At 44.4% G+C, this 15,958-nt stretch overlaps 3 protein-coding genes across 3 annotated transcripts; 2 read left to right on the top strand and 1 right to left on the bottom strand.

Annotated features, from left to right (window-relative positions):
- Positions 1-1,825: 1,825 nt before the first annotated feature.
- On the top strand, positions 1,826-7,398 carry gcat (glycine C-acetyltransferase). Its single transcript, XM_064986560.1, has 9 exons — positions 1,826-2,127; positions 2,835-2,965; positions 3,072-3,173; positions 3,306-3,452; positions 3,817-3,971; positions 4,122-4,204; positions 5,649-5,820; positions 6,392-6,513; positions 6,941-7,398. Exons 1-9 carry the CDS (start codon positions 1,908-1,910, stop codon positions 7,090-7,092), a joined length of 1,284 nt encoding a protein of 427 aa, XP_064842632.1. The 5' UTR covers positions 1,826-1,907; the 3' UTR covers positions 7,093-7,398.
- A 233-nt stretch (positions 7,399-7,631) lies between these two features.
- On the top strand, positions 7,632-12,400 carry LOC135554321 (DNA replication licensing factor mcm5-like). The gene is made up of 14 exons (XM_064986558.1): positions 7,632-7,961; positions 8,261-8,387; positions 8,595-8,723; positions 8,861-9,033; positions 9,170-9,325; positions 9,462-9,631; positions 9,729-9,900; positions 10,003-10,114; positions 10,326-10,469; positions 10,559-10,801; positions 10,927-11,039; positions 11,198-11,326; positions 11,422-11,692; positions 11,885-12,400. The coding sequence occupies exons 1-14, from the start codon at positions 7,792-7,794 to the stop codon at positions 11,984-11,986; spliced, it is 2,211 nt and encodes a 736-aa protein (XP_064842630.1). The 5' UTR covers positions 7,632-7,791; the 3' UTR covers positions 11,987-12,400.
- A 12-nt stretch (positions 12,401-12,412) lies between these two features.
- On the bottom strand, positions 12,413-14,953 carry hmox1a (heme oxygenase 1a). The gene is made up of 7 exons (XM_064986563.1): positions 14,844-14,953; positions 14,686-14,737; positions 14,378-14,489; positions 13,987-14,202; positions 13,620-13,892; positions 12,812-12,860; positions 12,413-12,726 (listed from the first exon to the last, which is right to left on the bottom strand). The coding sequence occupies exons 2-7, from the start codon at positions 14,733-14,735 to the stop codon at positions 12,608-12,610; spliced, it is 819 nt and encodes a 272-aa protein (XP_064842635.1). The 5' UTR covers positions 14,736-14,737; positions 14,844-14,953; the 3' UTR covers positions 12,413-12,607.
- Positions 14,954-15,958: the final 1,005 nt, after the last annotated feature.

Raw genomic sequence — 15,958 nt, 5'->3', positions numbered from 1 at the left:
AGAGCTCAGCGTGTGGTCTGATTTCATGGTTCTGCAAATATGACTGATTTCTCTGTTTAGTGGAATTATGGTATACCAATTTTAGTCTGTGACTGAATAACGCAGGTTTTGCAGTTTCCAATGTCATTTAGAAAAGCATGTTGAATCTGTCAAGTACTTACAGGAGTGATAATGCTTTTGTCAGATCAACTTTAAAGGTGTCTGAAGAAACTGGGATGCCATAACTTTTACAAGGAACAGCGAAGGGCTGAGAGGAGTTCCAAACAGCTGGGGCAAGGGGAAGTTGAGCTATGTATTTTTTTTTCCTGATATAAGGAACGTGCCAAAAACCAAAGTATGGAAGAGGAAATTTAGAAATGCGTTGTGAAGCATAAACTAGGCCACTGTTTGGTTCTCTGAAATACTGCATTTTGATCTGTAAATCTCAATTCTGCATGGTATCTAAACTATACTGAACTAAAATATAAATGAACATTTCAATGATTTTACTGAGTTACAATTCATATGGAAATCGGTAAATTGAATGAAATGTTATCAGGCCCTAATCTATGGATATCACATTAATGGGCAGGGGTGCAACCATGGGTGGGCCTGGGAAGGCATAGGTCCACCCACTTGGGAGCCAGGCCCAGCCAATCAGCATGGTCCCACACACACACGGTCTTGATTACAGACAGAAATACTCCTGTTTCGTCAGGTGGCTGGTATCAGACAATCCCACAGGTGAAGACAACGGATGTGGGGGCCTGGGCTGGCGTGGTTACACTTGTCTGCAGTTTTGAGGCCCTTTCGACATACTGCCAAATTCTCTCAAATTATGTTGGAAGTGTCTTATGGTAGTGAAATGAACACTCAATTATCTGGCAACAGCACTGGTGGACATTCCTGCAGTCAGCATGCTGATTGCATGTTCCCTCAACTGGAGACCTATGTGGCCTTATGTTGTGACAAAACTGCACAAATTTGTGTCCTTTTGTCCCCAGCAAAGGAGAAATGCTCACTAATAGGGATGTGAACCAATTTGTGCTTTTATTTCAGTTCATGAAACATGGGACCAACACGTTTCGTCGTGTTTATATTTTTGTTCAGTATAATTCAAGATTGCTGTCTTGGCCTTTTTAAGAATAAGCTGTTTACCTCCATCTCTGTATCCTATGTACAAGTAGTTTTATTTATTTCACCGTTATTTAACTAGGCAAGTTAAGAAATTCTTATTTACAATGACTACCTACCCCGCCAAACCTGAACGACACTGGGCCGATTGTGCGCTGCCCTATGCTACTCCCAATCACGGACTTAGAGACTGCTTTGTTTATTTGGTTGCTAATCTTTTATATCAGTGGTTTGGTTTTCTACAGGTTTAATTGAAGTAGATTACTTTCTGTTACTTGCAAATTAAATGTACGAACCCCGATTACCGGACAACTGGCCATGTGAAACGAACTCGCCCAGAGTGTGGTTACACCAGGGAGTTTCTAAACCCAGAAGTGAAACATCGCGAGACTACCAGCCCGGGATTTGGGTTTTGAGAAGTAAAACATTATTCCTTAGTTGTACATTTTCTCGAAATCTAAAGGCAACCTAGATTCGAGCCACTCTCTTAAGTAGTTTAACATGTTATTACTCCAACCTCGTGAAAGTGACAAACTGAACGTCGCCTACAAGTGTGATCAGGGATAGGATAAACTATCTTCATACTGTGCTGTCTTTGGCTATATGTTTTGAGACGTGGTTAGATTCAGAAAGCATCTCTATACTCCCATCGCTTCTGATTGGTGCTCCATGATACGCCCAAGTGCGTTACATATCACGACGTCACTCACAGTATTTTTGGCCACGCCTTACGTTGTTATCCTGTCTAGTCGCAACCTGTTAACTGCTTGGAAAGATTTTGACAGAAATTCATCATGCCTATTCGAACAGCTGTCCGTTATATTAGTGCTCCAATAAGATATATTTTGAGACCCTCAACTACCACCTCAAACCGGGGCTATGCAGCTATCGCCGAGGCTAGAACGGTGCTGGAGCATGAACTTGAAACGATCCGAACTGGTGGAACGTGGAAAGGAGAAAGAATAATCACGTCCAAGCAGGGTCCTCATATCAACGTGGAAGGCAGTCATGGCGGTGAGTAGCCGTTATAGTTAGGGGTCAGCTCACCAACTTTCAATTATATTGATTTGCCTACCTAAGCTTTGCTGTCCTCAAGTGACGTGAAAAACATGGCAGAAGTTGGCACCGTGGAATTTAAGTCTAGCCTACCCACGTTGTCTAACCAGGTCGAATTTGTTGCATACAGCTAAGAGTTGTAGCAAGCTAAGTTAGCTAGCAAGTTTACCTACTAGCTTTGTATTGTTCGCCCCCATCTGAACTTCGCGGAAATTCATCTCAGCCTGGTGGTGTTGGGGTAGCTAGCTACATGACCGAGACTTGCCCTACTTGGCAACTGGAAGTTATAACGTTACGTGTGCTTAGTGTTATCGTGATTTGTGGTGGCTACTGGTGTTGTTAAACCCACATTTCTACCACCAACGTAACTACTAAATTGTTACTGTTCACTTTTGTGTACCAGAGAAAGACTGACCCCTAGTGCTGATTTATGAATGGCCTATGGCTCTTGTGTACAGCTGGCACTCTTCTGTATTTGCCAGTAAGTACACAGTGGTAGAAATCCCTCGCTCATACTCCCTCCAGCAGTCATGCAAGGTCACTGTGGTAATTGTGGTAAATCCAGCTTTCTCTGGCAGTTGGGTCAGTATTGTTATGGTGTGCATGTCCTCTGGAGAACCTGGCTTATATATGCTTACTTATTGTTTCTCTCTCTCCCCATACAGACATATTGAATTTCTGCGCAAACAACTATCTGGGCCTCTCCAGCCATCCCCAGGTAGTGGAGGCAGGGATTGAGGCCTTGAAGAAGTATGGTGCTGGGCTGAGCTCAGTGAGATTCATCTGTGGCACACAGGTAACCTAAAGACTGCTTGCTCAAGTGTTTCTGGTGGCTCTGTGTGAGTCCACATGACTCTGTGATTGTGTCTCCTCTCATTCTCGTATTACCATATGATCCACAGGACATTCACAAAGATCTGGAGCAGAAGCTGGCTCAGTTCCATGAGCGTGAGGACTGCATCCTATATGCCAGCTGTTTTGACGCCAACGCAGGGCTATTTGAGGTTTGTGATTCTTGAATACATTAACTTGTGATTAACTGTTTTATACATTCTGTTGCATGGTCTGTCTTTACAGTTTCTGTGCCACTGTATTAAACAATCGTAAAGTAGTAATGCACTCTTTTTCTACGTCAGGTTCTGTTGGGCCCTGACGATGCAGTTCTTTCTGATGAGCTGAATCATGCCTCTATTATTGATGGGATTAGATTGTGTCGGGCCAAGAGGTTCAGATATAAACACATGGACCTGAATGACTTGGAGACCCAGCTGAAAGAGTCCCAGGTAAAGAGAGTGCTATACACGCATTGAAATAATAATCTCCTTGAGGTGATTATGTGGCATAATGGAGCAAGACAGGCATCATCTGCTGTCCATCTTCCAGCTAGAGGATTTCTAAACCCTGTCTTCACCATCATAATACCTGCACTACCTTCAGCCATTACACATATATTTCTTAGAATATGATTGCACAGTATCATTTTTAAATTAAGGGCTCCACCTTTTATGAAGCTTATTATGCTGGATCCTCTTGAAATCCATGAAGCTTGAAACCATAGTGATGGGTAAATAAAGGTTGCTGAATTGATTTTAGTGTTAATGGGCTGTGTTTGCGTCACTGGTCATCATGGCTCCCTGTCCTCCTCAGTCATCTCGTCTACGCCTCGTTGTCACGGATGGTGTGTTCTCCATGGATGGTGACATGGCTCCATTGAAGGGGATCTGTGACCTGGCAGAGCAGTATGGAGCCATGGTGTTCATTGACGAATGCCATGCTACAGGCTTCATGGGCCCACGAGGCAGGTGAGTGAAGGTCCGGGTGGAGAGAAAAAAGGACAGATGGAGAAATTATGCTAGAACTTTACTGATGTAATTATGCCTAGGAAAACTAAAAGGATGATGGTTTCGTAGCCAATTATGTCGACCAATAGTGTTATTACATTTTGTTTGCAGAGGCACAGATGAGCTCCTGGGAGTGATGGACAGGGTTCACATTGTCAACTCTACTTTGGGAAAAGCACTGGGAGGTGCAGCTGGTAGGTTTCCCTCTGTTTCGACTCATATATGGAGTTGCATAACGGTACTGTATGTTCTCAATAGTTATGAAATGTCACTATTGACAATGTAGGCTGTGTAATTGAACTCCATAAATGGATGACAAAACTAACTTGAAAATGTACATTGATACAGGGCATTTGGAAAGTATTCAGACCCCTTGACTTTTCCCATATTTTGTTGTGTTACAGCCTTATTCTAAAATGGTTAAAAAAAACTGTAGTGAATTCATTTGATTGGACATGATTTGGAAAGGCACACACATGTCTATATAAGGTCCCACAGTTGACATTGAATGTCAGAGCAAAAACGGAGCCTTGCGGGCAAAGTAATTGTCCGTAGAGGTCAGAGACAGGATTATGTCGAGGCACAGATCTGGGGAAGGCTACCAAAAAATCTGCAGCATTTAAGGTCCCCAAGAACTCAGTGGCCTCCATCATTCTTAAATAGAAAACGTTTAGAACCATCAAGACTCTTCCTAGAGCTGGTCTCCTGGCCAAACTGAGCAATCAGGGGAGAAGGGCCTTGGTCAGGGAGGTGACCAAGAACCTGATGGTCACTCTGTCAGAGCTCCAGAGTTCCTCTGTGGAGATGGGAAAACCTTCCAGAAGGACAACCATCTCTGCTGCTCTCCACCAATCAGGTCTTGATGGTAGAGTGGCCAGACGGAAACCACTCCTCAGTAAAAGGCGCATGACAGCCCGCTTGGAATTTGCCAAAAGGTACCTAAAGACTCTCAGACCATGAGAAACAAGATTCTCTGGTCTGATGACACCATGATGGCCTGAATCCCAAGTGTCATGTCTGGAGCAAACCTGTTACCATCCCTACTGTGAAGCATGGTGGTGGAAGCATCATGCTGTGGGGATGTTTTTCAGCGGCAGAGACTAGTCAGGATTGAGGGAAAGGTGAACAGAGCAAAGTACAGTGAGATCCTTGATGAAAACCTGATCCAGAGCGCTCAGGACCTCCGACTGGACATCGACCCAAAGCACACAGCGAAGACAATGCAGGAGTGGCTTTGGGACAAGTCTCTAAATGTCCTTGAGTGGCCCAGCCAGAGCCCGGACTTGAACCCGATCAAACATCTCTGGAGAGACCTGAAAATAGCTGTGCAGCGACCCTCCCCTTCCAACCTGACAGAGCTTGAGAGCATCTGCAGAGAAAAATGGGAGAAACTCCCCAAATACAGGTGTGCCAAGTTTGTAGCATCATACCCAAGAAGACTCAATGCTGTAATCGCTGCCAAATATGCTTCAAGAGTACTGAGTGAAGGGTCTGAATACTTATGCAAATATGATATTTCAGACTTTTTTGGGGGGAAGGGCTGTAACGTAACAAAATGTGAAAAAATTCAAGGGGTCTGAATACTTTCCGAATGCACTGTATAAGGTGGATATGGGTTTTCTATCTGTTTTCTCTCAGGTGGGTACACAGTGGGTCCTAAACCTCTGATTGACTTGCTGAGGCAGCGCTCTCGTCCGTACCTGTTCTCCAACTCCCTACCCCCTCCTGTCGTGGGCTGCGCTACCCGGGCTGTCGAGCTGCTCCTCGCTTCCAATGAGATTGCCCAGAGTGTCGGGGACAAAACCATGAGGTGGGAATTGGGGAAGGGACTGGGGCCTCTGTTTTGGTGAATGTGGTAGACACCATCTAAGCTTATGGAATGGTTAACATAGGAGCATGGACAAAAGTAGATAAGCCTTTTTGTGTTGGTCTTTGTGAAAAATGTGTTTGAGCTGAATCATGAATGGGACATGTTTGAAAAGCGCAATTGAATGACCATGAGATGGACTAGTCTTGTGCTGAAAAAGTGACGAGATTTGTGTTTATTCTGCATTCAACACTTTTTTGCTTATTTCATCTCTCATCTGTACTGTATCCTTCACAGGAGGTTGGTGGCACATTTAATTGGGGAGGATGGGCTCGTGGTAATGGCTGGAGTGGAATAGTATCAACCATTCCATTTGCTCCGTTCCAGACATTATTATGAGCTGTCCTCTGCTTAGCAGCCTCCACTGGTGTCCTTCCACACATGTTTACAGTTTCAAGAGCACTACATGTTTCCCAGAGAACCCAGTTAGCAACCATGACAGTTGAAGGCATTGATACTGTATAAGGAATGATGGCTATTTCTGTAATGTCTTTATTCACTCCCCCTCTCGTAGGTTTAGAAACAAAATGACCGAGGCTGGGTTCACCATCTCAGGCTCTGACCACCCTATCTGTCCTGTGATGCTGGGGGATGCCAGACTAGCCTCTTTGATGGCTGATGATATGCTGAAACTAGGTGAGGCAACTGTTCAGGCTGAATATGAATGGCGTACAAGCACATTTCAAGCATTATCAAACATTACAACACAATCTGTATATTGGTTGGAAAAACTCCGGATTTTTTGTCCACTCATTTTATAGAACTGAACTATTTTTGAAAAGCTTGATCCAAAAGATTTCTGTGGAATTACAAATGAATGGACACACGTCACCCTGTAGAGAGATATTCTCATTGGTATTTTGTATTCAACAATTTTGTCTCACAAAATGGGAGCTGACAACAATCAGAGACCTAATAGTTTATTAGCTGCAAACTACACTGCTTGAATTCTAGGGCTGGAAAAAAAATACTCATTTGAATCAGTCTGGCCTTTTCTTGAAGAACTGTAGTCTTCAGTGTTATGTCTATCTACTACAAGTACCCATTATTCTGTCTCCCACAGGAGTGTATGTGATTGGGTTCTCCTACCCAGTGGTACCAAAGGGTAAAGCCAGAATCCGGGTCCAGATCTCAGCGGCCCACACTGACCAGGACATTGACCGAGCTGTGGATGCTTTCATACAGACAGGCAGGAAGCATGGAGTTGTGTCTTAAATAGAACAACTTGTGGATCATTTTGCTGCGAATAAGCAAGTTAAAAAGACAAGCAGCTTGCAGAGTTTGGACTGTGGTTACAGGTTACACAGAAGGCCTATGAATGACAGTGTTACAAAGATAATTTATTACAGATTATGCTTAATTGTGGTCAATTCTATTTGTATTGCTTTTGTGTTGAAGTTGAATGAATAAAATACTTTTAACAAAACGTTGGTATTTTCCAATGGCGCTAGATATGGTTGTAATACTGGGTAAGCTAGAAGATATATTAAAGTCTTGTCTTCATTTAGAGCAATAAACGTGTGCTTGCATCAACCGTAACTTTGTAAACACAACGAACATGGTGGTTGTTCCAGTTTGTTGTAGCACCACAATGTCCCTGGTTTGGTCGTGTGTAATATATATATAATCCTTGTTCTTTTCCCGCCACAAACTCTTGCAAGTCCCACCCTTTTACAATTAGGACACGCCTCCTGCAATGTATTCAGCCAATCATTATCACTCGTTGATCATATCTCCCAATGGCAAAGCGTCCCTGTTCGTCTTCGCGGGAAAGTGACGATTTTTATTTGCCGCGAAAGAGTCAGCGTGGAATTCATTGTCCACAGAAGATCATTGGCGTCAATCACCAAAAACTGTTGCTTTTAGGATTATTAAACATAATCAATAGCACTTTGTAGGTATAATCGGTGCATTATGTCTGGTTTTGACGACCCTGGAGTTTATTACAGTGACAGCTTCGGCGGGGGAGATGGACCCGGGGATGAAGGTGGAGTAAAACGGAGCCAGATCAAGAAACGATTCCGTGAATTTCTTCGGCAGTTCAGAGTTGGGACCGATCGCACCGGTTTCACCTATAAATACAGGTAAACTAGAGATTGTATTAAGTTGCCACGAAGTCATTGTCGATGGCTACCGCCTGTTGGTATGATGTTCCACAGATGCCCAACGTTAAGTTAGCTAACAGTTAGCCAGTTACTGTAACGTTAGCTAACTACCACTGATCACCACAATGGTCTTGAAGGAATAAAGTTAGATTCTTCAAGGTCCTGTGATTGAGTTTGTATTTCGTTTGTTTTACCCTATGATTATATTCGCATTCTGTTTTAAGCTATTTATATATCTTATTGTTCATGTTGTATTGTTGACATTTTCTGCTGTGTAGAGATGACCTTAAGAGACACTACACCCTGGGGGAGTACTGGGTGGAAGTGGAGATGGAAGACCTGGCCAGCTTTGACGAGGACCTGTCAGACTGCCTGTACAAGCTGCCCTCTGAGAACCTGCCGCTGGTGAGAAGATTGAATAGACTAATAACAGACAAATCATTTTGATTTGATTTTTAATTGGAGAAATTTCAGGTTGAATAATTCATGGATTTGATGGATTCCTATATTTTCTGTTGCTGATCTTATCATGCTGATCTTGTATTCTATTTGGCAAATAATTATATCTGAAAATTATCCCTATTAACTGAGCCCTGACATTATGATTGACAGCTGGAGGAGGCTGCCCAGGAGGTGGCTGACGAGGTGACCCGTCCCAGGCCCCTGGGAGAGGAGACAGTGCAGGAAATCCAGGTCATGCTGAAGAGTGATGGCCATCCTGCCTCCATCCGCAACCTCAAGGTAGGTCTCTGAGGATGCAATGCTGGGCCTTTCATCTTTCAGTTGGTTCATGTATAAGTTGGCATGAAAGATGTCCCTCAATTTCCCATCCATGTAAAATGCCATGACTCTGAACTCCATCTCTTTCTCTCTGGTAGTCGGAGCAGGTGTCCAGGCTGGTGAAAGTCCCTGGGATTGTCATCTCTGCCACGGCTGTGCGGGCCAAGGCCACCAGGGTGTGTTTGCAGTGTCGTGGCTGTCGTTCCGTCATCAGTAACATCTCCCTGCCCCCAGGCCTGCAGGGCTACGCTCTTCCCCGAAAGTGCAACACGTGAGTGCAACCCCCAGAGTTGGGTGTTTGTGTACACTCCAGTGCATGAAAAAATGCATTACGTCTTTGTGTATGTGAAATCATCTGCTTTATCATCGTGTGTGATTTCATTCTTTAACATCTCTCTCTCTCTCAGTGAGCAGGCAGGCAGGGTGAGGTGTCCTATAGATCCCTACTTCATCATTCCAGACCGTTGTGTCTGTGTAGACTTCCAGACCCTCCGTCTGCAGGAGTCTCCAGATGCTGTGCCACACGGAGAGATGCCCCGCCACCTGCAGCTCTACTGTGACAGGTAACACACACACAGCATCGTCTGTGTGCCTCTATTCTCAATGAAATACAATTAACACATGCCCAATATACACAGAGTGCAAAGTGAGACCGACGAGTACATACCACATTACAGCTCATGTTCTGCCTCCCCTCAGGTACCTGTGTGACCGTGTGGTCCCTGGGAACAGAGTGACCATTATGGGGATCTACTCTATCAAGAAGGTGGCCCAAGCTAAGGGCAAGGGCAGAGATAAAAGTGCAGGTGTGGGCATCCGCTCCTCCTACCTCCGTGTGGTGGGCATTCAGCAGGACACAGAGGGAGCAGGTAGGCACGATAAGGCTACTAGAGGTTAGATTACTTATCCAACATTATGTCCTATGTGGGATAGTACTATAGATATAATGCTTTCTTTGTCTCTCAGGTCGTGGGGCCACAGGGTCAGTCTCCCCTCAGGAAGAGGAGGAGCTGAGAGCGTTGGCCTCCTCCCCCGACGTCTATGGCTCCCTCGCCCGTTCCCTCGCTCCTTCCATCTACGGCAGTGATGACCTGAAAAAGGCCATCGCCTGCCTGCTGTTCGGCGGCTCTAGGAAGAGGTGAGTCATAACCATTGGAAATGGCATGTGGAATTCGAATAGATTTTTGATGTGCGTACATTTCTCTCCAGTGTGTATGTATAATGACCTTTCCTGTCTCAGGCTGCCTGACGGGCTGACCCGTAGAGGAGACATCAACTTGCTAATGCTGGGAGACCCCGGTACTGCTAAGTCTCAGCTGCTCAAGTTTGTGGAGAGGTGCTCTCCCATTGGGGTAAGGATGGGCTTGATGAATGAATATATGTATATTCCAAGATTAATTGAAAAAAAAATCTATTTATATTTCAGAGCAATCATGACACTCCCTCGACATTACAAAGATGAATTCCAGATATGTCATTTGCTGACAATTTATCAGCATGCTAGTGACCCCTATCGAAAGCGCTAACCCGTATCTTCCCCCTCTCTCTCTCTTCCTCTGTCAGGTGTATACCTCAGGTAAAGGCAGCAGTGCTGCTGGTCTGACGGCCTCTGTCCTGAGGGACCCCGTCACTCGTGGCTTCATCATGGAGGGAGGAGCCATGGTGCTGGCTGACGGTGGGGTGGTGTGCATCGATGAGTTTGATAAGGTAAGGAAACATGGACAGAAGTACATCAATTGCTGAATACTTGACTAGTTTGTTTGCAGACTCTTAACTGTGTCTCTCCTTCCTCTCAGATGAGAGAGGATGACCGAGTAGCCATCCATGAAGCCATGGAGCAACAGACCATCTCCATTGCCAAGGCTGGCATCACCACCACCCTGAACTCCCGCTGCTCGGTGCTGGCCGCTGCTAACTCTGTGTTTGGCCGTTGGGATGACACCAAGGGAGAGGACAACATCGACTTCATGCCTACCATCTTGTCCCGTTTTGACATGATCTTTATCATCAAGGACATCCACGACCATCAGAGAGACATGGTGAGGGAACACACTTTAGTCTGTTCTGTGTGTGTGTGTGTGGGGGGAAGGTTTATGCACAGGGATTGTGAGCACGTCCCAGCCTAGCACAGTGTTGTCACTATTGACCTTCTTTTCTCTCTCAGACTCTGGCCCGCCACGTGATGAACGTCCATCTCAGTGCTCATACTCAGACGGAGGGTGTGGAGGGAGAGATCACACTGGCCACACTGAAGAAGTACATCGCCTATGCCAGAACGTGAGTCTTAAACTCCTTTATATCAGCAGATTTATTCTGTGTATGTTCGATTCTGTTTAGATGGAGTTCACGAACTCTACTTGCAGAGAAACAATACTACACACTAGTATGTACACATTGAGGGATTTGGTTTGTAACGAACAAATGTGCCCTGACAGGAAATGCGGCCCACGCCTGTCTGCGGCGGCAGCTGAAAAGCTGAAGAACAGATACGTGGTGATGAGGAGTGGAGCGAGGGAACATGAGAGGGAGAGCGACAGGAGAGCCTCCATCCCCATCACTGTCAGGTACCTATATGATACTTCACCTGTCAACATCATTACCAGTCAGGATACTGTCCATCTTCAGTGTCATAATTCTTGGTTCTCATGGTCCCCTGCAGGCAGCTGGAGGCGGTGGTGCGCATCTCTGAGTCCCTGGCCAAGATGAAGCTGCAGGCCGTGGCTGGAGAGGAGGAGGTGGACGAGGCCCTACGGCTCTTCCAGGTGTCTACACTGGACGCTGCGCTGTCCGGCAGCCTCTCGGGTGTGGAGGGCTTCACCACTCAGGAGGACCAGGAGATGATTTCCCGTGTTGAGAAGCAGCTGAAGAGACGCTTTGCCATTGGCTCCCAGGTGTCCGAGCACAGCATCGTCCAGGACTTCACCAAGCAGGTCAGCTACACTAGTCTACTTTGAACAGAGACGGAAGCACTTGGTCAATTCCATAAAAGTACTTTGGGAATTGGAATGTTTGGCCCTTTGTGTATATGATTCAGTGCTGTCCTCAGTTGGCCTACGTGTTGCCCTGTAGCCTGTTTACCTGTCCACTGATCAAAATCTCTCTCTACCCTCTCCCATATATAGAAGTATCCAGAGCAGGCCATCTACAAGGTCCTTCACTTGATGATGAGGAGGGGAGAGCTTCAGCACCGTATGCAGAGGAAGGTGCTCTACAGAGTCAAGTAGTCTCTCAAAAAGATGCATACGCACAAAGATTAAGTCACGTTGGGCTTTGTAAATAGTAGAAGGGACAGGCGTCTCCTCAATTCACTCTTCCTCACAAGCCAGTGGACATCTTCATGAAGTCACGTCGATACGTCTTCATCTTAGACCACAGAGCCACTGATGTCTACCTTTTCCTGTGTTGCTTTGCCAAGTTATGCCAACAACAGTTATTTACTGTTCTATTGCTCTCATAAGTATTTTGGGGTCTATTCTTTTTAGTCTAAACAAATTATGGAGGCAATTTGGATGAACCGAATTGTTGAATTGTTTGGGGCAAGAGAAGTGTTATGACTGTCCTAAAGATTGTTAATGTTAAATCATTACTTGTGGAAGGTATTTTGTATTGAAAATAAATGGCAAACTTCTTTATTTAGACATTTGTTGAAATGGTGTGCATAATCTTTAATGAAACATACTATGTACACAGAATTGCAATTAATACAGCATGCCGATTGTCATTTTAAGATTGCCTTCAGCATGTAAAAGTACAGTCATGACAAGTGCTGTAAATGCACACACCCATAGGTGGTTACGATTAGTCAAGTGATTCTGTCAACTACATTAAATACTTATTTCAAGGCTTTAGAATACATAGATACCCATTCCGACTGTTGCTAAAGCAACACAAATACCCAGTGACAACTGCACGATGGACAAGGAGGGGGGGATGGTAGCTGGAGTCTCGGCCTTTTCTTGGTTCCCTGCAAAAGCAAAGTAATGCTTTTTTATAACACAAAAGGAAGGTGAAAGATCACATTTCCAATCAGCATATGAGCTTGTACTTACCATAAGCTTCCTCTGTGACACTCAACATTTTCTGTAGATCATTGAAGACCTGTACGAGAAAGAACACAGGATGTACACAATCATCAGCAAAATGTGATGGCACCCAGTAACACGTTTACACTGCATCGTTGACTAGACCCTCCCAGTTTCACTTCCTCTGCACAGTTATGTTTAGCTAGTTTTAATGTCACATGCACAAGTACAGTGAAATGCCTATCTTGTAAGGTCTAAACCCAACAATACAGTAATAAGAATGTAATACTAAAAATAAAGTAGAACAAAAACACGAGAAAAAAAACAAGAACACGAGAAAGCATACTATATACAGGATCGGTCAGTTCCAGAACCATATCTAAAATGTGCATGGATACTGGAGTGATATCGGTAGATCTGTGTCGGTATATATGATAAACAGAGTAGCAGCAGTGTATATGATTGCATTTGAGTGCGTGTGTGTAGAGTCAATATAAAGGTATGTGCATATTATTTGTGTGAGCAAATTATGGAGTGAGTGTTTGTGTCTGTGTTGGAGTGTGAGTGTGCATAGAGATGGTGCAAAAATTAAATACAAGGGTCAACTCAGTCTGTGTATCCATTTTGTTAGCTATTTTGTTAGCTATTTAGCAGTCGTATGGCTTGGGGTTAGAAGCTGTTCAGGAGCTTGTTGGTGTCAAACTTGATGCACCGGTACCGCTTGCAGTGCAGAAGCAGAGAGAACAGTATATGACTTGGGTGGCTGGAGTCTAACAATTTTCTATATTTTTACCCAGTTTGCTTCCACTCTTCCTCCCTCTTCCCTTTCACTCACCTGGATGTTGAGTTCGAAGGCCATGATAGCCTCCTCCAGCACCCCATCCCTCTCCTCCTTGGTCAGCTCGATGCTGTTCATTCTGCTCCTGTACAGCTGCTTGAAGCGGTTAGGGCTTGATACTCCGGGGAAGGAGAAAAACGACAGTCCCTCTCCGCTGCTTAACCCAATTGACTTCTGGGTAATCTTCCCCAAAACTTGTCCTCCTGACAGGTCACCTAGGTAACGGGTGTAGGCGTGGGCCACCAGCAATTTAGGATTGCCTTCACCAATCTGAAGAGGGAAACAAATAAATTGTTATTCCTAAGCAGGTACACAATTAAGATAGTGTGCCTACCCTGCATGTTGGTATGTCTACAGCCTGTACCTTGCGAAGTCTCTGTGTATATCTGTGTGTTGCAGCAGGAATGATGACTCTCTTTCGCCACTCCTGTCCAAAGAAGTGTTCCAGATCTCTCTCTAGTGTCTCCAGTCGGGCCAGTTCCTGGGGGAAGTATATCGGTGCGACACCTGGGTGGGAAGCATTTCTGTCCATCTCCCCTTCCAGTGCTTTGTAGATCTCATAGAGGGAACACAGAAGAAGCTGCCATGGAAAAGAGGGGTTACAGATTAATACTTAGTACACAGTGAGTGCTCATTTTCCATGACTATGTAGAAAGTTTAACAAAAGGCATTTCTAGGTAGTTCATATTATGAAAACCACTGTAAATTATTTTGGCAAGTGGTTTTTAATTCACTCTCAGATGGGCTTTTCTCACCTTGTACTGCGGAAGAGTTATCTGTCCCTTCTGATAGCTCAGCATCAGTTGGGTGTTTTCTGCCCTGACATGGATCTCTTTAGTCACTGCTTTTATCTGTTCTGACAAATCCCTGAGGAGAGATGGAGAACATTAGAAGGAGGACATCCTGATTTACTTGAGTACAGTCAATGTGAGCACAGCGTTTGCAGTTAGTAAATATGTTCTGTATGTTCAATACCTTTACTTTACCATATATCAGCCCTGACCTGGTCTGAAATACAATAATCTAGTTAACATATCGGCCATTCATTACAAAATGAATGTACCTGCCAGGGTTCTGCATATCATCTATCTGTCCCGAGTTCACTGTCTCCATGTCTGTAATCCAGAATTTTTTATATGGTGGTTATAACATTATTACCGAAATGTGACCAACTGTTACAGTTCATTAAAAAACAAGTCAGTGAAAGAGGTGATAATTTACCTGTGGGGTATTTTCTTGTTGATGTCTTGTTATACAGCTGGTAAATGAAAGCTGCCTCCTTCTCAACCGAGTTTAGAGTTGCTGTGTCCTCTTTGACCTGTGTCCCAGTCTTTATATTTGACTCCCTTGCCTTCTCTCCCAATGTTTGTCAGCTAAATCAAATGGGAAGTGAGAGTGTTGACTCATTTCCCTTATGCTGAAGCTTAACATGACAGGGCAGATTTACCCGTGAGGGGAGAGCATGAGTGAGCAGATGGGATGGTAGAAATCATTAAACACAGTCACATGAACTACAGGAAGTGAATGTGTTCCTTCTGCTATTGAGGGAGAGTATGTTGACTACAGGTGAGAACAAAGTTATAAACACTGAGTGTACAAAACATTAGGAACACCTTCCTAATATTGAGTTGCACCCCCTTTTGCCCTCAGAACAGCCTCAATTCTACAAGGTGTTGAAAGCGTTCCACGGGGATGCTGGCCCATGTTGATTCCAATGCTTCCCACAGTTGTGTCAAGTTGGCTGGATGTCCTTTGGGTGGAGGACCATTCTTGAAACACACAGGAAACTGTTGAGTGTGAAAAACCCAGCAGTGTTGCAGTTCTTGTTACACTCAAATAGGTGTGCATGGCACCTACTACCATACTCCGTTCAAAGGCACTTAAAACTTTTGTCTTGCCCATTCCCCCTCTGAATGGTGTACATAAACAATCTATGTCTCAATTGTCTCAAGGCTTGAAAATCCTTCTTCAGCCTGTCTCCTCCCCTTCATCTACTCTGATTGAAGTGGATTTAACGGGTAATATCAATAAGCGATCATAACTTTCACCTGGAATGTCATTTTTCTAATGTTTTGTGCTTTTGTTGTATGTACCTTTTAGTTTTCTGAAGATTAATCAGAATAACAAGAGTGATTCAATGTGCTGACTTAACTGCAGGCAGGACTCAATGGTTAAATGAATCCAATTTAATCCAATTCTCTCTCCCAATGTGTTCATTGAACTTTGTGTTGGTACAAAGTTTCAGCCACAAATGACTAACTGCAGGTCAACATTCATTTCAGGGGATTACATTGTAAACTCTTGTCCTCAACATTCAATTAGTATGATGTACCTTA

The sequence above is a fragment of the Oncorhynchus masou genome, chromosome 14 (assembly GCF_036934945.1).
Source record: "Oncorhynchus masou masou isolate Uvic2021 chromosome 14, UVic_Omas_1.1, whole genome shotgun sequence".
Lineage (NCBI taxonomy): Eukaryota > Metazoa > Chordata > Actinopteri > Salmoniformes > Salmonidae > Oncorhynchus > Oncorhynchus masou.
The sequence above is the reverse complement of the archived record's forward strand: the minus strand, read 5'-3'. Positions and strand labels throughout refer to the sequence as shown.

What these genes read in the sequence shown, in the direction of transcription:
- gcat (XM_064986560.1), top strand. Translation starts at nt 1,908, where the DNA reads ATGCCTATTCGAACAGCTGTCCGTTATATTAGTGCTCCAATAAGATAT. An exon ending in GATTCATCTGTGGCACACAG is followed by an intron (nt 2,966 to 3,071) that starts GTAACCTAAAGA and finishes TATGATCCACAG; the next exon opens with GACATTCACAAAGATCTGGA. An exon ending in GTCGGGGACAAAACCATGAG is followed by an intron (nt 5,821 to 6,391) that starts GTGGGAATTGGG and finishes CCCCTCTCGTAG; the next exon opens with GTTTAGAAACAAAATGACCG.
- LOC135554321 (XM_064986558.1), top strand. Translation starts at nt 7,792, where the DNA reads ATGTCTGGTTTTGACGACCCTGGAGTTTATTACAGTGACAGCTTCGGC. An exon ending in CTTCCCCGAAAGTGCAACAC is followed by an intron (nt 9,034 to 9,169) that starts GTGAGTGCAACC and finishes TCTCTCTCTCAG; the next exon opens with TGAGCAGGCAGGCAGGGTGA. An exon ending in AGAGGTGCTCTCCCATTGGG is followed by an intron (nt 10,115 to 10,325) that starts GTAAGGATGGGC and finishes TTCCTCTGTCAG; the next exon opens with GTGTATACCTCAGGTAAAGG.
- hmox1a (XM_064986563.1), bottom strand. Translation starts at nt 14,735, where the DNA reads ATGGAGACAGTGAACTCGGGACAGATAGATGATATGCAGAACCCTGGC. An exon ending in GATATGCAGAACCCTGGCAG is followed by an intron (nt 14,490 to 14,685) that starts GTACATTCATTT and finishes ATCTCTCCTCAG; the next exon opens with GGATTTGTCAGAACAGATAA. An exon ending in TAACTCTTCCGCAGTACAAG is followed by an intron (nt 14,203 to 14,377) that starts GTGAGAAAAGCC and finishes TTTCCATGGCAG; the next exon opens with CTTCTTCTGTGTTCCCTCTA.